The sequence below is a fragment of the Enoplosus armatus genome, chromosome 17, assembly GCF_043641665.1.
Source record: "Enoplosus armatus isolate fEnoArm2 chromosome 17, fEnoArm2.hap1, whole genome shotgun sequence".
Taxonomy (NCBI): Eukaryota; Metazoa; Chordata; class Actinopteri; order Centrarchiformes; family Enoplosidae; genus Enoplosus; species Enoplosus armatus.
The window spans coordinates 16,338,158-16,360,906 of record NC_092196.1 but is presented as its reverse complement, the minus strand read 5'-3'; the positions used below and the strand labels follow the sequence as shown (position 1 = coordinate 16,360,906).

The following is a 22,749-nucleotide window of genomic DNA, read 5'->3' as shown; positions in this document are numbered from 1 at the left end:
CAACAGGAAGGACCACAGAGACCCTGAATGTTCCCTTAAATAGCTTTCACCTCCTTCCATCTGCCCACTTCCCTCAGGTTATTTTCTAAACAACTCTTGAATCCTCACCAACACCCTGGTTCTTAAATATGTTTCAGACTGTTTTTGTAACAATTTAGTTTGGTGTTTCTGAGTCATTTTTTCACACTAGTACTGTCACTGGCAGAGTTTAATTAAGATATGAAGGATTTCTATAGCACATGCCTGTATACAATCATACTAGAAACCACAGGCTCAATTAGCTGTAGCAAATAATCTGGCCTTTGGCTGAAGCACTCTAGTCCTTGCCAAACTTTGCTGGCTGTCATGGAAACGGGTGACACTCTGACATTTTCAGTCGGGTGCGTTTATCACCTCACACCCTCCCTGCTATGTACGCCTCTGACATTTTGGAAGGGGCGGCGCTGGCACAGAGTACAGAAGCAGCTCTGCTGCTGGCTTAGGAGCCTCTGTTGGTGTCTTCATGTGTTTGTTAATGAACAGAATTTACTGTATGTTTGTTTGCTCATGTGTATGCATGTATATAGATTAATGTTGCTACGTGTTTGTTCCCCTCAGGAGCTCATTTCTCACTTAAGCTGTTGAATCTCATGATGTGCACCGTGATGCCAAGTGATATTAAAAGGAATCCAAACAAGTAGTGGTACCACGTAAGTTATCCATAATGGAAACATAATGAACAACTCAGCCGTGTTTGCATGATTCATCTTATCTCATATTGGATGCATGTGTGAAAAATTATCTATTCTATTAATGTGTGTTTGTGTTCAAATGCGTGTATACAGACCTTGTGCTCAAGCCTCTAGCCCAGTAATTGAAAATTGAATAGAACAGTGAAGTTGTGGGCTCATGGCTCATGGCCTAATTTGGCAGATGGCTCACTGAATCTCTCCGTGGAACCATTCCCTCAAGTGTGTGTGTGTGTCTGTGTGTGTGTGTGTGTGTATTTCTGCTTGTGTAACTCCTCAGAGACAAAGACTCCTCAAAGCGTCCTTTTAACTATTCAAGTTTACATCCAGATCAGCACTGGAAGTTGGAAGCCAGATACAGGTGAGGGGTGTTGGTTTAGTTTTATCTCAATCCTTTGCCCCTCTGTCCTCCCCTGTGGTCTGCGTCACTTTGCAGGGGCTCATTGTCTCTTCTGTTTGTTTGAAACTTTTTGTCTTATTCCCAGCCAATCACCAGGTTAATGTATTCAGTTAAGGAGATGTCATCTTGAACATTTGCTGGTGCCTCTGCAGTTGTATGTGTGTTCAGTGAATCCAGCCCAGCGGAACAGTAAGAGTCATCTAGTCACATTATCCCCCGTTTGCAAACAATTCAACCTGCACAGGTTTTCTCTTGTATTGTGAAAATCAATATGAGCTTTAGACATCGTGATGTCAAAATTAGGTTTAGGTTGATGGTTGTGGTTATACATGTATTTTTGGTACATTACAACTTGGGTCTTAGTTTTGTATGGTTAGGGTCTTGGCCATCATTTCTATGATTGTACACGCTGAGATCTGGAACATCAGAAACATGAGCCATCAGACGATCAGACAGGTTGTGAACAAGCCAGCATTTAGATTATCTAAACCATTTTATTTGGAGGTGAAACGGAAAGTGAACAAAATGTGGATGTTAGTCCGTCATTGCACCAGAAAACTACGGCAAGTACAGGAGGTCAAAGTTGAACCTGGAAGTTGGTATGTAAACTGTGATGGATGTTTAAAATAGACATTTTGAGTAATAATCAATCCTCACAAGAATGCACTGAAAGAGAGCGTGCTGTGTAATCTGAACATTTGGTATTAGAAAAGAATAATGGAATTGTCTTTCCAAACCCCCAAACCATTTTAAATTGGCACATCTCCAGAGGTCCTCTCATGTTTCTAAACAACACTGCAAACAGTTCATTGTTATAGCGCATGCCAAATGGGGGGTGTGAGAGGCATGCATGCATGTGGCTCTGTGTGTGTGCGTGTGTGTGCGTGAAAGTTTGCTCACATGCACCTGTGCAGACAGCTGCCTGCCTCTCACTTCAGCATGAAATGTATTTTTCACTCAATCTATTAATTAATTTCTACTCATGTAGTGCTAGCGCTCACATTTCTCTGTGAATGTGTAAGTGGGCTCATCATGGCCTCCCCAGATTTTCTCATCCTTTTATCTGTGTGTCTTTATTTAGACAAACTTTTGCTGTCAGGAGCAGGTTGTGTGTGAGCGTCTCCTAGTGCGCCTCCCAGCGAATGCTCCACACTGACACGTGTCTGTATGTGTTAATCACAGATGTCTATTTCTTCCCCTCTCTGGCCTCCTCCAGACCTCCCATGGCTCTCTCCCTGTCTCCCTGCCCAGAGCGAGCGCAGCACAGGTGACACAAGGCGGCATGACTAGCATGCCACACATCCATCAGACTGTGAGAAGCAGCAGGAGAGAGCAAACTGATCTAAATTTGGGGAGTTATTACTCAGTACAAGCAGACTGCCCAAAGTTATGCAAGAATCTGGAGGCTTTTATATTTTATTAGAAGTTTTGGCATGATTACTTCTTTCCTGGCTTAGACATCTTGCAGGGGATTCGTGTATTATTAAGAATATCTTAATTTACCATCTAAGGTGACTACTTCTCTTACTTATTATTAACTATTTTATCAGCATGCTAATGTCTGAAATATACTGTGTAATTGCATATCCTGGTTGAGTGGGAGTAATGTGGAGGGTAATATCTCCTCTTTGACATTTGCCCTCTGCAATTCTGACCCTATCCACCTCGCCGCAGTTCCCTGCTGTAGGCCCTGTAGCTCTGTCTGATGTCCGCTCACGCAAACGCTTCTGCACTCCACACACATGAGCATGCACACCAGCACAAACACGCACACGCACACAGATTCGCTGCAATTAGAGTCATATGGTGTGAGCTTACTGCCTCCCACGATTCTAACCAATAAGGTCATTTTGTAGATGAAGAAAACAAATACTTCCATTTCTGCAAGTTGCCCGTTTCGAATGTACTCTGCAACCCTGTCTTTTCCTTGAACCAAACAGTAAATTGAATCTGTTTTGTATTGTTGTATTCATAGTGTCATCATCTCTTTCCATCTGCATAGCTGTTGTTCCTTCAGAATCCTATCCTTTTATTATTATATTGATATATTATTGCTATTTGTATGAGAAATGAAATGTGAATGCAAAGTGTTGTTTTAGATGATGGAATAGATCTACGGTGTTATCAGAATTATAGAACAATGACTGACTGCAGCACTTAACGCTGAATGTAAAAAGTAAAACAATATTTATACATATTTGAGGTCCTCATTCTGCACAAACTTTTACACATTTGGCTGCTGTTTGCCTACAAAGATGTTTGTTTGTCTTGGCTACATAATTGAATACCATTAATGTAGGAAGCACTGCCTCATAGCCAAGAAATGGTTTGATCTTTGTTTAAAGTGTGTCAGCTTTTTAGCCCTATTAGTAGTTTGTTCTTCTTTGGGGTGTGTGCGAAGCACTAGGGAGACAGCACTTTAAAAGGTCACTAATGCACTCCGCCTGCTGAAGGGGAAAAAAGGCATGTTGGATGTTTGTTTGTGCTTTTTTTATCTCTCTTTACAGTGAGTTCTCTGGAGATGTGGCGCTACAACATGTGAGGATACCATGGTGTTTTCACTGTGAGGGGGGAGGAGACGGAGAAAGTGAGAAACATTTACCGCATTGCATCCTGTCTGTTTCTCCCTGCAGCGTGTAAGGGCCAACACAGGCTGTGATCAGACATTTACAAAAAAACAAAAGTACAAGGGGAGTAGAGCGCGAGACAGCAGTTGTGGCGAGTTAAAGTTAGAGAAAGAAATGAGGGTCAGAGGTGTCTGAAGTTCCGTGAGTCAGCTTTTGTTCTGCTGTGGCCAGGATTATGTTGTTGTAGTGTTAAACAAGTGTATACGAGGCAGTGGAGTGGCGATGCGGGGTCACAGTGTCACATAGTCCGAGGGTGGGCCTGCAGAAAAGAGCCCGGGCGGCTCTGCTCGGCCGGCTCGCCTATCTCCCTCGGCACAGGGAGTGACTGCAGAGTACACCTGGCCTGGCAGCTTCAGACCATCCAGGGACAACTGGGAGAGGCTTCCTCCTCGGCCGCAACCCAAACTGACAAAGGGAATCATGTGCGGTGGTTGGAGCAAACAGAGCAAGGTTGACAGTGTTAATGTGTGACTGCGCTATCATGCAGACGTTTCTGCGTGTATGTTTATGCTTGTGTGTGTGCGTATAGGAGAGGCTCTGGGGCGGCAGGAGGAGGCCGGTCTACTAACAGCTGTCTGCTTTTCTAACCTTTGTGTTTGTCATACCAGGTTACAGGCAGGGCACGGTAAGGAGGAAAGAAAATAGGTGAAAAAAAGAAAGTGAGAGAAAAAGGTCAGGTTTGACCATAGAAAGAAAATGATGGTGCTAGAGTGCACGCAAGTCAGAATTGTAAAGTTACCGCAGTAGATGGAAACCTTTTGTAAACCTTAACTGGCTGCCAAAGTACTCTTGAGCAAAGCCCCACCAATAGTTTCTGCCCACAGGGTGCTGCTATGGATCCTGCTGTTAAAGATGCTTCACTATAACTGGAGATCACATTAATTGACACCTTCATTTAATTAGCACCACAAATGAGAGACCAGGATTTAGAGGATCTGCCAGCACTTCATTTGACTTCACTTAACTTCACTGTCCTTTTAAGGGAAATTTTCTTGAAACTTGCAGCACCCATTAAGAATACAAAACATGACAAGTGGTCATGTTTAGTAAGTCAAAATTTAAGATTTATAGAGATACTGCTGGTCCAAAAAACATTTCTCACTATAGAAAAGATACTAAAGAGTTTAGTCTATAGTGAGCAGTTAATTGAGATTTTGTACACTTCATCATCATATTGCACCATCAGTGACAGGTGTAGAGATTTTTGCTGCAAAAATGTGACACATTACACTGTGGGATTGTGTAAATGCCGTGGACACGACTTTCTTTGTTCCATTGTTGCAGTGATTTCAGACACAGCATGTTTTCTTGTCTGCTGGCGGGGCTTATAGAACACCCCATTAGCAGCATGAGACACACCTGGGCCCAGTTTTCTCTCATGAGGTTATACAGGTGACATAACTAACTCAGAAGTCACCACAGGTGCTCCTTTCTTGAGTGGCAAATAAGCAAGCATTCAGCATCTGCCAGGTGCATTCACAGGAACAACATTGAAAACACTGCTAAAATGTTAAGGAGCTGGTGTGCAATCGACTGAAAAAACAGATTTAAACAGAATGTAGGCATAAGGTTTGACAGACTGTGGAAACAAACAGATCACCGCAACTTAGTGAAACAATTCTGTCCTTCCATTACAGGAACTTGTCAGGTTTGAGTGAAATATTCGTTTTGGAACACCAGCCTCTGTTTTAAATGTGACTGTCTGCGTCTGTGGCTTTGTAGTGTACAACTTCTGTCAGGAAAGTTGTTTCTGGCTACATATCAACGTCCACAGACCACTGACTGTCTGGTACGTTATCCGGCTCATTATCAATTCTGGTGGCTTTTATTTTTTAAAGTAAAGTTATGTGTTTTTCATAGCACCCATCGTGAGTTTGTTTCACCACACAGTGGTTGTTAGGGGGGTTGTTAGGGGGGTTGTAAGGCATGGAAAAGTCATGCCAACTCGTAAACTTTGTGTAAGACCCAGTCAGCATTCAGTCCAATAGAGATCTCCTCTCAACACACACTCCAGAGTTATGGTTTCTGGTTTTGGCACTGCTAAGCCCTCAGCACATTCTCACACACGCACACACACATTGTATATTTCATGTATTGTGTATATCAGTATGTGTGGAATATGTACTGGCTGTGAAAACAAATCGCCCTCTGGGACAATGAAGTCTATCTATCTATCACTTCATAACCCACTGATTTTACAGATTTGATTCACTGAGGTTTTTGGTTGAGTGACTCATTTGTTGCAAAAAAACCCAAACTGCTGTATTATTCTTTATTCTAAGAGCCGAGCTGTGACAATGCAAGACCCACTTTTTACATGAGCCAAGTTGCTGCAAAGCGAATGCTTTTTTGTCAAAAGATGAAGATAAACAGAAAGATCTATTTTCCTTTTGCCCCTTTACTTCTTTCACCATCTGTGTTTGCAAGACGCTCTGACAGCTTCAAGTCCATTTGTGTCGAAGAGCAGCACTTTGTGCCAGTTTATGTAAAAAGAAAATCTGACCTGGTGTCAAACACTAAAACGCAGATTCTTATTTTCAGTGATGACCCTGTTTTTAGTAATAATGTCTTCAAAATTACTGTGGAGACAGTTTACAGATGTTAGTGCCATTAAACAAGACTCAAACCTTCTCTTTGCACCAGCGTGCATCAGCTAGAGGAAAATGGATAAAATCATGCAGAGAGGGGTGATTCAGTGGCTCCCTTAAGGACACATATTAAGTGGGGGTCTGGGGACAATGAAATTTTGAGTGTCAAACACTTATTATTTATGTAAAGGAAAACACAAAATTCAGGCGCCAGGTGACAGGTGACTCTGCTGCTTTCATGCTTTTATTGGACAAATGCACGTATTCTTAATATTGAGGGGGCGTGTCCCCCCCCCGAAATCTACACCTGTGGCCTTAAGAGCAAAGTAGTGCAGACCAACATAGCAGCCAGTGTCACATCCCATTCCTGCCAGGTCTGAGAAATGTCCAGTGCTTGACACTTGTCCAATCCAAGCTATCTCAAGCATTTTCCTCCAGCTTCACGCCGGCTAATCTCTCCTGACACCTCACACAGCCCTGACAGGGAATCACTCTACCCTGAAAACAATCCAGCCCTCCTCCCTCTCCACTCCAAATCGGTACCAGCCCCCCTCTCCTTGTCTGTCTGTCTTCCTTATATTTGTCTTTACCCTCTCCCTCCCTATCTATCCCTTCCCCATTACTTCTCTCTGTGGCCTACTCTTTCTCCACTGTGTCTCCATCTGTCTTTGTCAGAACATATTCCGCTCCTCTTCTATCTCGCTCAATCTTTCCTCCCCCTGTCTTTTCTCCTCCGTCCACACTTCCTCGCTGGGTATATCATGCGTCTGTTGATGAGAATCTGTGAAAAGACGCTGTGATTGCCGACTGAGGAATAGCCTGCATTTCCTTAAGGACTCATCAGCATTCAAGAACTGCATTTTACTCCACTGGTTGATGTTGCTAAAGTTGGATGGTCTTTATCTCCGAGCGCACCTTTACAGATGGGGAGAAGCTCCACAGGATCACTTTAGGATGGGACGGAGGGAGCATAAACACAGACATCTTTCCCTCAGCACCCATCATCCTAAATATACTTTACTTTTGGAGAGAAAAGAGAGATGAGGGACTTGCTGATAGGCCATTGTTAAAATTCTTAATTCAAACAGAACAAAAAACAGACATTTCCAGTCGTGTTGTTTGCTCTGTAGCCTAGTTAGTTAGTCTCACAGAGCAAATGAGATCCTTTACAGATCATTTTCACTAATTAGCGTGTTTGGGATACAAGAATTCTCGTGAGACAAGTCACTCAAAAAATCCCATTTATTATTTAAATGTATTCAACAATTCCAAAAGATAAGATAGACAAACATGTCATAGATTTCATTTACAAGCTGTTTGTTCTTCTCATCATATCTATAGAGGCTCCTCAATCTCATTGGCTGCTGAGTAAAATATCTGTCATTGGCTGTAGCACAGAATAACTGAAAAAGAAGGATGTAGCTATGGCACGGCACATGCTAAGATGCAGACACTCACTGGTATGCACAGACACATACATAGTCACACGTACAAACACGCGTACACACACACACACATACACACAAACGTGCAGTCATCATAGACCAAGTCACTCACCCAATCAATTTCATTCTCAAGCAAGCTGTCAGGCCGCCATGTTGAGTAAATATTACCATAATGCCTGTATGTCAGTGAATGTGCAGCTAATGAATGGATGACATCCAGTGAAGCTCAGAGACACTGAAACATAAAATTTGCCCGCTCACTGTTATCGTGCCTGAACGCCCCCTCTACCTCCCCACCATCTCACTTACTTCTAACTCTTTCTCTCTCTGTCTTTGTGACTTTCTCTCCTTCTCACTCCGCTTCAGAAGACAGACTTTTTTTTTTTTTTTTTTTTTTTTTTAACCGCGCAAGAAGGCTCGGAGGTCGGCACAGCAAAGAAGAACAAAGAACGGCCGCTCTTCAACTAGGTTACCTCTGATTCTGAAGATTTTGCTGCATCACATGGCCGGTTGTGCAGAGTAGAGCGTCTACACAAAACTAGAACATCGAAGAGACGATTTGAACTCTACTTTTAATCCGAACAGCAGCAGGACATTGTGTGTGTGCAAACAATGTGAGGTGGTTTGTGGAAAGGGTATTGTCTACATGAGATGTTTCCTTTTTCAGATACATTGGAAGGTACAGTGCAGAATGTATTGTTATTCTCCACATGAACAATATATAGTTACCTTGTGTACCCAGCGATGAAGAAAAACACCCACTGCCATGAAATATTGACAGTCTTGATTTAAAGATTTCTTTTCCAGCTGTTAGATCTCTGAGCTGCATCACAAATAACATCTCACGAATCCACTCTCTCAGTCAAACAGGATATCTTCACAAGGGACAAATATATATTTTTTTTTAAATCTCATTTGTGTAGAATATTATGCATGTCTACAAAATAAAACACAATCTAAGGAAAATTGCACGGAACAACACTACGAGTTTCAGTCAATCAAGTCCACTGACAGTACAGCTGACTGTTGCCACTGTGGAGAGAAGAGATGAGATCATCCACTTTTTCAGGGTTTTCATTTTTGTTGTTGAATTTTCTGTGCAATGGAGCAGGGCTGAAGAGGAGAGACACTGAAAGCGAGGAGCTTCTGACACGTCGGTATCGTGGCGAGGAGTGCAGAAAAACCAGCCCACCTCCACCCCACGTCCCACTCCTCCCATGCCTCCCGCCCGGCCCCTCTCAGTGTGTCCTCAGGAGCTTTGCATCCAGGCTCGGCTACAGAGCCTGGATGTCTTGGCTGATGAATACGAAGCAGAGGTGTCCGTGATGATGGAGAGAATTAGGAAAACTAGAAAGCATTCCGGCTTTTGACAAACACACACACATCCCCCACCTGTCGTACAACTCTCTCTCTCTTCCTGTCTGACTGTCTCTTTGCCTGTCTGTTCTCAGTCTGCGTAGAGGATGAAGCCAGAGAAGGTGCTGTACTTGTTGTTGTTTCCTCCATGGGCTTTGCCTCCGTCCAGTTTGATGTAAACCTCGTCCCCTGCGTCCAGATGGAGGATGACGCTGTTGGAGGCATAGTCATAGTTCTGGTCAGCGTCTTGGGCAATGGCGCTGGCACGAACCTGGAAGAACAGGAACAGACGAACATGTAGGAGAACGGGTAAGCTTGTTAGCTACAGTTCTGTACATGTTAGGACATTAGATGAACTCATATAGGAAATTCCCTGAATAGGTTGTCATTCTCTCGTACTACTTACACAGGTAGACAGATACTGTCTCCATTACTGTAAATCAGAACTCAAATTATTTAGACAAAGCACTCGCATATCTCCACCAAGAAAATGTTTTTTTGAATGATCGAGATCTGCATAAAAATACACATAATGGCAGGAAATCATTAGATGTAAGTCCCAGAGTTTTTATTTCTTAATTTTTACTGCGCAAGAAAGTGCAGGAGTTTATGAGAGAATAGTGAACATATTCTTACAACGATAAAACATCCTTTCAAAAGTTTTCTTGCATGGCCTAAAGTTCAACAAATATGCATTGATATCTATTGATAAGGTATTGAAATATTCTGTAAAAACTAGCAAACAATCAAATGTCAATCAAAAACTTAAAAACTTCATCACTTCTTGGCAGAGGTAATGAAATTGACGACAAACCAAAGAGAACTAAAACACTGTCACTGTGCTGCTGCTCCACAAGAGAATAACAAAGCTTGTTGCACAAAGGAGAATGTATCAGGGAATAACAAAATAAAAACCTAGTTTTTCAGTGTATTATTTGAAATACTAAATCTCACAAAATGTTTCATTTTGATGTTAAATGAATTACTGGACACAACAATGGCACAAGTAGTTCTTCATATTGATATTAAACCTACAGCACCAACCAGAGGGTCAGCCAGGGCTCAGGCCTTTCTGTCAAGCAGATTTATGGTTTCAATCAAGCCAGTGGTCTTTCACAGAAGACCTAACATTCAACCTTTGAACAAAAGGGTCCAGTCCAAAGAAGAAAGTCTCAGAAACTCAACAACAAGGCTGGCTCTGGGGGTTTCTCATCGTGGAGGAAATGACTGAGAAATACAATAAAAACATCAAGGACTGACTGAATATAAGCAGAAATATTTGATAACTCATAGCGAGGAGTGACAAGAATCATTGCAATGATATCATTCAAACTCGTTCCAGGAATTTTTATCTCTACATTTGCCTTTGTCTGACTGTGTGAATGTGTGTGTGTGTGTGTGTGTGCATGTGTATTCTGCCAGGAGGGCTATAGGACATTTGGAGCCGTTTCTAAATAACCTGTCCTGGCTAATTAAGACCTCCACCACAGACATGCTCTCTCTCCAGGGAGGAAAGTGTAGCTACGGTGCCAAATGGGCGCTGAAACAATAGCTGTGTTTTCAAGAATGAGTGTGTATGTGTGTGTGTGTGTGTGTGTATGTGTGACAGGGAGACTGATTGTGTATGTTATCAGTTGGAATAACTGCTACATGTACATGTAACTGTTTGTAGCCTTCTCTTTGCCAAGTACAATAGAAATTAAATCTAAGCAGAGTGTAGAAAGTTAAGAGAAACCAGCAGTGACATACAGTGAAGGTCATAGACTGGATGTTGCCAGCATACAGAGCCAACAGGCCTAATTAAATATGATCCTCCACAACAGTCATAAACATAAACCTCACTCTGTACAGTGCAGTCTGTTAAGTATTTGGACAGTTTTGGCTCTGAATTTCAGCACATTAGATTTCAAATTAAAAACGTTCTCCACTGATTTAACATTCCACTCCTATAACATTGTCTGACTCACGATGGGCAGCAGAACCAGAGATATCGCCCTTTTTTTTTTCTTCCTCCTTGTCAAAACCTGGTGCCTACATTACCCAAAATGCAACTTGACCACCAATAGTTTGGTCAGAGATGAGGAGCGGGCTACAGAGGTCTGGTAGCCTCACTTATTCCCCTCAAATGTTGTCATTTGAGGCAATTTATCTGATTCTGTGCAGCTCTCTCTAGAGTCACGAAAGGCTTTTTACAACTCTTTTTTTCATAATTCAGAAATACTCATCAAGACCTGTGAACAGACTTTGATGTGTAAAATTGGCACAGTTCCCCTTTAAAAGTCTAAGTCTAAGTCTAAATGTAAGACCAAGCTGCAGGATGATGACCTTTTTAATTTGGCCGCCTAAAATTGACTATAAAATGGTTATAATTCCTAAAATGTTCACCCAATATGGATGCTAAATTAAAACTGAAAGTTGGTACTTAAACCTAATAGGCATTGTTTCATTTTAAGTCCAATGTGCTGATCAAGCAAAACAAAATAAATGTGCCATTCTCAAAATGCTTACAGTCTGCACAGAATCTCAGCGCTATTAAACGGTTACTAACAAGGAGGACTCCATCAGTCGTAACTTGAATACAATAGAATTGAACGAAAAGTTCATTATTTCCTCCTCAGATGAAAAAGGACTGTACATCCTTTAAAGTAGCCACTGGTTAAATAAGCCAATTAGTCACTTAGTTTGGTCAGTGAGGTTGAATCAAAATCAATAGTTTATGTGCATTTGAAGTGTTTTCTTGTGGCTCATTATCGGGTCTCCAAGGTCCATTCTGGCCCTTGCCTTGGCTCAGTGTTTGTCCACACAGCTTTAAATCGGGGCTTGTGTCGACAAGCTGGCCCAACAGGCAGCGTAGAGGATGCCCAATAATTAGTTGGCCTATTTAAGGGCTACACACAACAGGCATATTGACAAATGTGAGGAGAGGCCAGCTACTGACAGAGATCTCCTGCACAGAAAGTATCACTGTTGCCAAACCTAACAGGGAGCCTGGAACAGGTTCTCCTGACATTTAGATTTATACTAAAATCATAAATTATATATTTATTTTAAAGATTTATTTAAAGAATCCAGTGTTCGATTTCAGTTTGGTTTGTTTGTTAGATTCTACTCTACACCTCCCAGATGTGACTCCTCAGTCAAACACTGTGTTTAGATTCTGTTAATGAAGCTTTATTAATGAGCTTAATGAAGTTTTATTAAGAATGTTCTTCCTATTGTCTTTTCTGCCACAATAGCTATCGCTGTTAATTCTAAACCCTCAGCTCATCTTCTGTTGACTTTAAAATAACAAATGTAGAGCTTTCATGAACTGGATATTCAGTAGTTTGAATCACTGTTACAGCATATGATAGCATAAAGGAAACAGTCATTCATACTTAACAAATCATTCTTTAAATGTGTATGTTTTGAAGCTGTTAATGGTACAAGAGTTAAAAACCTTATATATAAACCAGAAAATTCCTTAAGAGAAGCATCTAAGAGTCTCAAGTGCTTCTCTCCCAGCGACACAATGAGAAACAGGCGGACTTACACTAGAGGCTAGAGTGAGTCTTTCCTGCACCACTCCTGTGAAAAGCATTTAAGTGGTAAGGTGCCGTATCTGTGACACCTTATTTTGAACCTGGCCAAACCAGGCTGCGTGCTACAGTATTACAGGACATCTCTTCACAACACTTCCTCTTAGGTGGGACAACATTTCTGCTAATATCCCCCAGAAATCAACACTGTTTGTGGTGCCACAGTGTTTCTCTGTGTCGCTTGGCGAGAAGAGCAACCACTCAGCTTATTTATGATCATTATTATCACTGAATTTCTATGATTCAACATTTAATACAGAGAGCCAGCATTGACTGCAAAATATTTCTCAAAAGTTTCACCATAATATAAATGTTGAATTCTAATTACTTGCAGCTCATTTTGTGCTTTTAGGCACAGGCCAATATTCTGCTGGATATCTTGTGATGTCCTCTTGCAAACCATCAGACACTCAATTATCTGAATGATTTTCAAACTGAACTGTTTTCTGAGGACTTTGCACTCCTTTCAATTCACTGCATTAAATTATGGAGCAGAAAGGAGCAAGGTTGACACTTCTTCAGCCTTCTTAACAACATTATTGTCAATGATTAAAAAAAAAACAACTTAAACAACTCAATGTTGTAATGGAAGGTGAAATGAATAATAAAAGGGATACGCAAAACTTTTAGTGAGCCAGATGAATTTAAAAGGACTTCAAGCATGGGCACAACACTTGAAGTAATATTTGTTCAGAGAATCGTTTATTTACACCAACATTTCAGTCCTAATGACCTTCCTCGGGCTACATAGAGAGTAAGACAAACTTTGCTATATTTTCCAAATCCCATTCTTTATTTTTTTAAAAGAGGAGGGTTTGGAGGTTGGCTCAAACTTTTTAACAACATAACATGGACAGTGAAAGTCACGTTGGTATGAAATGTGCGAGGGCTGTAAAGGCTAATCTGCATAATGAAATTCTGAGGAGAGGTTTTAAGATGCAGGAGTAATATACTGTATGGAATATTGTACATTTTTTTATTGTTTATCCTCCTGATTAAATCTAGCACAACTCATATCGATGTGCAAACAAAGCCTCCTGTTCAGATTCTGAGATGCCGGTGTCCAGTGCATATTAATATAATATGATGTGCCCTGAGCGTGCAAAGTCAACACCATCCTATTAGAGGGTTACCGCATTGGGTTGATGAGGGGGAGGGTGAGGATGGCTCAGGAGGATTTGTCAGCTGGGATTTTAATGAAACTTCATCAAAATATTTGCTTTCCAGGTGTTCACACAGAACCTGGGAACCTCTGCCAATGTCACAGATGTGTAATATAGCTTAAATTATTCTCTTCATTTGCTCTTTAAGGAGCTAAATTTAAGATGTCTTCAAGTGCACGATTGAAGTTTTTTGGGAGGAGGACGGGGACAATACAAATATAACACTTTCCTTTAGCAGACACTGAATGAGCAAAGCCCTGGTGAAAGCAAACTTCTTCCAAAATCCTTCTAGTTCTTTCACAATGATATTTTTGTTTTGTTTTGTTTCTCTGCTCTAATGGTTTTTATCCCCTTCTGAGACTAACAGCCGCAGTCTATGCCTCCTTCGTTTGCTCTCAATGATAAGCATGCATGAATAAAACCTCTCACTATTTTTGAAATAATGATAAGGGAGCTATTCTTTTTTTTTTGTCTCTAGTGCACATATCCCTAACAAGGAACTTGTGAGCCAGAGGTTCAAATGTAGGGTATGGCAGATGTATAGCGAGAGATGAGCAGGACAAACAGCCAACTGGCAGTGCGTGACCTTGACGCAGAATATGTAGAGGAACTTTGACAAGACAAACAAAGCATGAGGCTGTAAGCGCCGGCTCCAGCGATGGTAAATGAGGTGTCAGGCGATGTTGTCTTCCTTGTGGCTGCTCGTGCGTGTTTGCATCCGTCACATCGTCAACGTGATGGCTTTGATTGAATAATATTCTGAGTGGATACACAGAAAACTCAAGACTTGGGCTTAATAGATAATGTGTGCCTGGAACAGTGAAGTGCGGATTCCGGTAACTTCAGCACTGTATAACTGTGAACATCATTTATCAATAATGACGATGTTTATGTGAAGAATCTGAGATAAATTTGTGGCACATTTTAAAATACTGGAACTGCTCCTAAATAAAGTGGTATTTCTTTTACAATCAGCCTCTATTGAAAAGGCATTTTACATTACTTTCATTCAGCAGCTGTAGTGTGCAGTGTTATATGGTTGGCCTGGACTGCTTCTATCATCAACCTTTATTTAAATGCTGTTTATGAAAATCCTGACAATGTGAAGTTTTATCTGTTTGTCTGTCTGGTGCAGGTGCAGCCTGTAACGTCCCACTGGGACAGTGATCTTACAAAAGGCTTTGTCACTGTGACAAGGACATGTCTCGTGGCTTCTCTGACAGGGATTTGTTGACTTGATGTTGAGCCTCCATTTTGGATCAACGACTCTATTGGTCCTATTTAAATCAAAGTGTACTGCCATCTAATTGTGTTTGAACATTCCAGCCGTGAACTGCATGCTTAATGGCAGCTTAGATAGCTTTCTACCGCTATTGAGCCTGGTCCAACATTTCACTGCACCACACACACAAACACACACAGAGTGAAGGAGAGACACACACATCCACATACATCCACATGCATTTTTGTGCACACACATACACACGAGATGCAATTTTACTGAAATAATGAGAACAGGAAACTACGATGGGTTGCAAGAGAATTGTAGTGTCAGAAAGCATCGGGTCTCCCATGTGTTACAGGTTTATTTGTCGGAGGAACCTAAGTGAAAACATGATAAGAGGAATGAAATGGTAACAGGAGATTTGCCATCTGTCAGACGAAAGTAGAAAAAGGCTTGCTGAATTAATTTCACCAGCTGTTCTCTATGTACCTGCTCAGCCTCCTTTGAAACTGAATGACTTTACTGCACAAACCCCTCGCTGTTTATGGAATTGCTTACACTAATGCTAAAGGTGAGTCTGGTGACTGGTAGCATTAGTTTATCACATGTACCACTGATACTTGATCCAAATACTGAAGAAACCCTCAAGAGGCCAGAATAACAGTATCGCAATTCAGCAGTGGCATCAAAGAGGATGAAATCAAGAAGGCTTGTCAGAAGAAACAGTGGTGGAAAAAAGAGGCATCAACTTTGACCTGCAATCCAGCCACTCTTTTCTTTCTTGTGTCTGACTCATCACGCTCAGTTAATTACTGAGATACACAGCACTGTCTGCCTCTAGCACCAACACCAAAACCACAGTCATTGCTCGCAGCATTGTCTGAAACAAGACTTTTACTGCAAAATGTTCAACCTTTGTTCACACTAAGCCTTTTTCCAGTGTGCTTCCTAGTAGCCCTGAGGCGCTGAGATTTTCCTTTTTTCTTAAATAAAAGAAGACTCCTCTAAAATGAGGCTAAAGTGAGTTTCTGTATAAGTGTTGGATGAGAGGCAGACTGTCAGCTTTGCTATGACATGCATTTTTCATACAATAGCCGATTCATCTTCTCTTACTGGGGTGATTGTTGATGTCTTACCCATATTCATTTTAAGGGGTGGCAGGAGGTGTTAAACACATTGAGTTATGTAGCAGACTGTGAGTCATTTGAAGCCATTGACTTGCTGCCTTCCCGTGAAGAGGGAGAGGATAATTGTGGGTATCACTGAAGACTGAATTCGGGGGACGGCTAAATGTCAGGGGCGTGGGGAGAGACGGAGAGAGAGATGTTTGCATAAGAGGGCCAGGGGCACTTATCTATTTCCCATATGGCCCTCATTATAATGAAGAAGCCTTGTGAGTCAACACCATAGCATCCTTGAGTCAGCCAGCCACAGGAGACAGTCCATAGCCTATTTTAGACAGTATGTTTTTGCTTTCACAATACACGAGACATTATAGCAGTATTTCATGAGCTACTTAATGTGAGATGCCAGTACGGGGAGTGTGTGTACTCCTGGGATCTAATGGCTCTTTATTTGAGGAACTCAGTGTAAAATGTTTTAAAGTAATAGAATTATTACGGACAAGTGATGGACAGTTTTCAAGCAAGTTTTGAAACTTCACCAATAAATGATAGATTTTCTTCCCTGTGCTTGTAGATGACAACATGATGTCATCTTGACATTTCCAATCTGTGTGGTATTTCCTAACAACATGGGCCAATCTTCATTTGATAGCCCTCGCACCTAATTAGGCCAGCTCTAATGTTCCACTCGGCAGAGTGTCAAATCCAATGTCCAATTACACAGCAGATCAAGGCCAAAGGTCCGCCTCCACTACCTCTCTGGCTGATTATAGAAGAAATGCCACGTTATACATCACACAGAAAGAGATGGGTCTGTCAGAAAAAGGAAAGAGACACACGTACATGCGTGAACACGCATGAACACATACACATAAGGGGATCAATACCGGCGCAGGCAAAGATGCTGAGGGACTGAGGGTGGCTCTCTCAAACCCGGTCTGTCTATTTCAGACAGAGTCTCTCTGTTACACCAGGCAGACACACAGAGGCCTCTCAGTGCTGAAGTCAGACCACGATGAAGAATAGCAAGTCTGAACATTACCGGAATGTTAAAATCAATCAAGTCCAAGTATTGCTGTATACGCGTGTAGATAACTTGTGTTTAGTGCTTGCAATAGTAGCTCACATCTTTGTACTGAAAAATATAAAACGTCTTCTGCCTTTACCTTATTCTCTTGTTGTCATTCACACCTTTCTTTAGAGCATATGACAATAACACAATCATACGGAGCACACCCTCATCCAGATGGCTCAGCTCCTATGTTTAATATTGGGATTGACAGCACATGCGAAACACAACGCATGGGTTTCACCTGGGCACACAGCAGCAGGATAAACAGTCTTGTGTTCATGTACACCAGAGCTGAAGACCCCCCTGGAGGTGTCTATGATGGACTGAGGCAAACGCTTTGACAGGGAAATGACACGCAACTGAACTTGAGCAACACTTTGGGGTAAAAAAAAGGAGTCTCTTTTCTTTGAAGCGAGGTGAGTGCAATAACAAAATGTAAGAGAAGGATGCTACGCTCTAACTTATTCTGTTATAGTGCAATGCATCACTTGAGAGCAATGAAGAATATTGATGGCATTGTGTGTTAGCAAATCGATTCTGTGATCCTGCAATCTGGATTCTGTTTTTTTATTTTTATTCTTTTCCTTTTAAGATTAAAACTTTCTGCTCCTTTAGAAAAGTGGGCTCCTGTAGACCTGACATAGAGGAGAGATGGAGGGCAGTGCACAGTTGGGGTGGGTTGAGGCAGTGGGAGAGGAGGGGGGGGGTGGGAGAGGAGGGGGGTGGCAAGGATGCGCGTACGCGTGTGTGTGTGAGCATGTGTGAATGTGTGTGTATGTGAGGAGGAGACTGCAGCGGTAATTGCTAGGGAAGAGCCATGTGCACGAAGGACGTTGAAGCTTATTAAAGGAGGAGACAGAGTGATTATTCACTATGGTCCTCTTGAGAGACTGACGCTCAAGTCATTGCTTTTAATTAACTCTGAAACGGTTTTGCGGATTAATAACAATATTAAGAAGGGAATGGAGAGGAGAAGCGCAAACACATCCTGGATCTGGTTCAAGCTTTTTAATTACAATTAAATAGACTCGATGGCACAATAGCACAATAACTATGTCTTTTCTGTCCTCTTTTCTTTCTCCCCCTTCTAGTGCGTCCAATGAATTTGTCTTCATTGTCACTGCTGTGTCTCTCAGGATGCGTCCAAGACAGGTTATAGCATGCATTGATTTACTGGAGAGAGTTTAGGATTGGTTGGAATATTTGGCACGCGAGTAAAAGAACAGGCGATGAAGAAGCCAAAAGAGTGGTTGGAGAGGAACTTGGAAAACAGATGAAGTGTGCTGTGCTGAAAATAGATTTCTTATTTGTTTGTTTACCAGGAAGCTCACTTTTTGGTCTAGCTTGAAAAGTGTCAAAGTTCTGGGGACAGTGTTGGGATTTGGGTGTTTCACTCTGCCAAGTGAAGAGGGAAAGTGGAAGAAGAGTTGAAGAAATAAAGTAACCCATGGATGTTGATGTTAGACACAGCTTGTAAGAACCCCTGGAGTGGGAGGAGCACATGCTGGAGTGAAACAGCACTGCAGGGCCTAGAAACTCACCGCTTCACTAAAGCCAAAAGATGATAAAATACTAGTATTGTCTGCAATTCCCTGGCCTCCCCTGTCCCAACTCACGGTGTAGCTTTTTGCAGCCTTAATGAGCTGAGGAAAGCACCTGTGTGACTGTAGGAGCTTCGGTTTGACTCTCAGCACTTCATCAATGATGTAGAATAAGTTGGCCCAACATTTATAACCATTCACAGTCATTCACACCGACTGAGGCTCGGGGGCCTTCTCCATCAGCCAAGCACACAACCTAATAAACACCACAGCAAGAGGACGGCATGTTAATGTATATGCTGTGCACAGGACAGAGGTAGACAGAGAAAGAGAAGCAGTTACCACTTTATAAACATTACGTGGGTCTCTGGAGATGCACACTGTGTGCGTCTAACTTAAGTACCTCCACACCCTCCTCTTGGGAGCACAATGAAGCGGGAACAGAAGGCGTTTTATAGGAACATATGTTCTTCTTCCCCTATTATATATCAATGCTTTTACGCCCACCCATAAACATTACTGTTGAGTGAGACATTATAAATAGAAGGCGATTGCTGTAACTCTCTTTTTCTTGCTGGGTGTGAACTTGGCGAGGGTAAAGGAATTAACCTCTAGCTGCCTTGGTGAGGCTGCATATTCAAGCCACAGAGCCGATGCCAACTGTTTTATCAGTTATCTCCATGGTGCACATATTATGGTCTCAGTACCTGTAATGTAAGACCCCAACAGCTTTCCGCTTTAATCTATCTCTGTGTGTGTTAATTGGCAAAATAGTGCCATGATTTTTTTTACAATCCGCTTGGCAAAAACATTATTAAAAAAAATAAAAATTAAGCAAAAATAAAAGGATTTTGCAGCCAGCAGATATGAAACAGGTGAGGGAGGCAGCTGGGCCATGATGTGGAAGTGACAGCTGGAGGATCAGATTTGGTAGATTTTAACTTATATTTATTATTTATCTCTGTGTTTCTGACAGTATAGCAAGCTGATGATGGTGAATCAGAAACTCCACATGTTCATGAAATAGACTATAAATAATACATTTTCTGTGACCTGTGGTAAGGGTGATCTCACTTATCATATACAGTAAGAAAATGTCACCAGCAGCATTTCTCATCACAATACTGTCTCTGTGTCCAATTCACTTTGAGCACAAGGATTATGTTATTATGAGAACTGAAGTGCAGCTAACCCTTTTTTATCATAAAGTACACACAGAATTGAAGTCCAATAAGTATTTATAAAGTATTGATATGTTGAAAATCTCCTTTGATGTCACTGAAAAGTTTTGCAGGATCAATGTGAAAGCTGCTCACTTTATAAAGCCTTTTTTAAATGGTTGCTTCTGTGCTGATTTGTTTTCTTTAAATTAATACATTTTCCTTTTTTATGTTTGTCATGATACTGGCAGCAAACTATCTGATGGAGATACAGTTGCAGCTGTAGTGTAACATCCATCTTTTTACAAGCAAAACGTTTTTCGGAGCCACTTTGAAGATAAGAGATCTGACGGCTGATCGGAGGCTCCAAACCACACTGGCACACATTACCGACCTGAGAAGACCCTCCGGGGCGCAAAATAAAATTAGAGCCCCATTAAAATGATGCATCAAAGAAGCCGAGAATAGATCACGTAGACGTCCTAATGCGTTTAACACGACTGCAGAGACAGATGGGTGCAGCGGCGGACCGACGGCATAATCCGGAGGATAATAAACAGGTATTGTCAGCGCTTACAGCGCAGACACGCCACTGTAACCCACATCGTCTAAAAGTTGTTGAAATAACAGAAACGGAAGGTAATTGAGTGTACACACTTGTTTTTATAATAATAATAATAATAAAAGCTTGACTATAACATAACTCAAAATACAGTACAACCACTCATAAAATGCATGAAATACTATAAACAAAATTAAATTAAAACATTTCCAACTGTAAATGCCACCACTAAATTCCTGTAGATATTAATCCTAATTCAGAAAAAAAAAAACGGGACGCCCGATCGGTTTCCAAATTTCACACTGAAAAGGCAAAAATATCGGCGCGCCTTCTCTGCACCCTGTCCAGCCCAAACGGTGACCGTCCTTTGGATCGCGGGACGAGGCAATGTCAGGGCGCATAATGCAAGAGGGGACGCGGGTGCAACCAGTTATCTCCAGGCGCGCTGGGTGCCACAGCTGTGCGCTCTGGGCTTTGGAGGCGCACGGCAGATGCGCACGCTTGCCTCACAATGTCACTTTTTATTCTCTGGCTTTATGAGAAATCAGCTTCCTACAGTGTGGATTTTTAAGCGAGAACCCATAGAGGCGACAGTGAGGGAGAGGAGGAGATCAGGGGAGTCAGGTATGCCTACACCAAGGAAAGGAAACTTAGAGAAAGTTTCACTAACCTGGCCATTTTTGCAGAGGTCTGCCCACATGCTGGTGCCGTCCCCTCCTCTCATCAGCACATGGTAGATGAAGAAGTATGTGCCCGGTATGCTGCAGATGAACTTGCCCGAAATACCATCATAGTTGTTGCCTAGGTTGGTGACCACGTCGTCAAACTTGAGGATCTCGTAGCCTTCATGGGGGTTCTTAAGCCCTGCATAGAAGGCCACCCGAGGCACCGTGCTGTAGGTGGCAGTGCTGATAGCTCCGTTCCCCCCCAGACCCAAAATCCCAGTCCTTCCTTGATCACCTCTGTCACCAGGAGGCCCTGCTGGTCCAGGTGGCCCCGGTTCTCCCTGCGGTCCAGGTGGTCCGGGCTTGCCTGGCCTGCCAGGCTTCCCCTGTGGGCCCTGCAGTAAGGTGGAGGGTGGAAGCACGTTGCTGTGGTCACTCAACGCCTCTGCCTCAGCCTGTAGACCGGTGGAGCTGGTGCTGCTGGCCGGAGTGCCCTTGTTTAGGTAGGGGTCGCACACCATACGACAGGTGCCCAGCATCTCATAGTGGCTGGCATCTGTACCCACAGAGCTGACGAGCACGGGAATGAGGACCACCAGCACCAGGACCAGCATAACCCCTACGGCAGCCGCCACCAGGGTCTTCCTCCCGATGCTGAGTCGGGGAAGGGGCTGCGCTGCCAGCGTGGGTCTCCCGGGGGCGGAAATGGTGACTGCTTGGTGTGGAGAGCCTGTCACCGAGGAAAGGGATCCAGAGATCCCGAGAAGAGTTGCAAGAGGACTGGCGAGTGTGTGAGGGTGAGACAGAGATCCACATACACTTGATCCTTCTCACTGCTCTTCTCAGTCACGCTAAAGTAGGCAACCAGTCACTCACACATACATAAAGACCTAAGTAAACCCAAGCATACACAGGGAGACATTCAGCGCGTACTTACAAACACAATCTGACTTGTGAGAAGAAGCAAGAAGGATGCAGAGCCCAGAGGACTGGAGTGAGAGACAGAAGGAGCGAGACAGAGAGAGAGAGAGAGAGAGAGAGAGAGAGAGAGAGAGAGAGAAAATGATGAGAGTGGGTGAGTGTGAGAGCCACTGGATCTGTGTGTGTGTGTGTGTGTGTGTATGTGTGGTGAGTTTGTGGTGCCGGATTCTCAGGCTTGGCTTTTTATACAGCAGTAGCAGCGGAGCCCCCCCCCCACCCCACCCACCCCTGCTCCCCCATCGAGTGAGAGGTTGGTGTGGTTACGTCCCCTTCTCTCTCTCCGGCTCACACAGAGGAAGGACTCTCATCACATTGCGTTTCTTTCTACGACTCTCTTGAACCACAGAGGAACCAACACAACCCCCCCGACCATCTTGCTCCCCCTCTGTCATCCCTCTCTTTTCCTCTCTCCTTGCTCTCCCTCCTTTTCCCCACTTTTGATGCCATTTCTCACTCCCTTGCTTTCTCCCCTCTCTCATCAGCATCCAGCCTCTAAAAATAAAGATGGAGCTGTGGAAAGACAATCTTTTTTTT

General features: G+C 42.7%; 1 protein-coding gene across 1 annotated transcript; it reads right to left on the bottom strand.

The window, feature by feature from the left end:
• Nucleotides 1–9,235: 9,235 nt before the first annotated feature.
• Nucleotides 9,236–21,848, bottom strand: c1ql1l2 (complement component 1, q subcomponent-like 1-like 2). Its single transcript, XM_070923080.1, has 2 exons — nucleotides 21,240–21,848; nucleotides 9,236–9,415 (listed from the first exon to the last, which is right to left on the bottom strand). The coding sequence occupies exons 1-2, from the start codon at nucleotides 21,846–21,848 to the stop codon at nucleotides 9,236–9,238; spliced, it is 789 nt and encodes a 262-aa protein (XP_070779181.1).
• Nucleotides 21,849–22,749: the final 901 nt, after the last annotated feature.

Bases quoted from the DNA above. Each gene is read 5' to 3' on its own strand.
- c1ql1l2 (XM_070923080.1), bottom strand. From the start codon at position 21,848: ATGCTGGTCCTGGTGCTGGTGGTCCTCATTCCCGTGCTCGTCAGCTCT. The intron at 9,416-21,239 runs GTTAGTGAAACT...CTGTTCTTCCAG, and splicing joins ACCTCTGCAAAAATGGCCAG to GTTCGTGCCAGCGCCATTGC.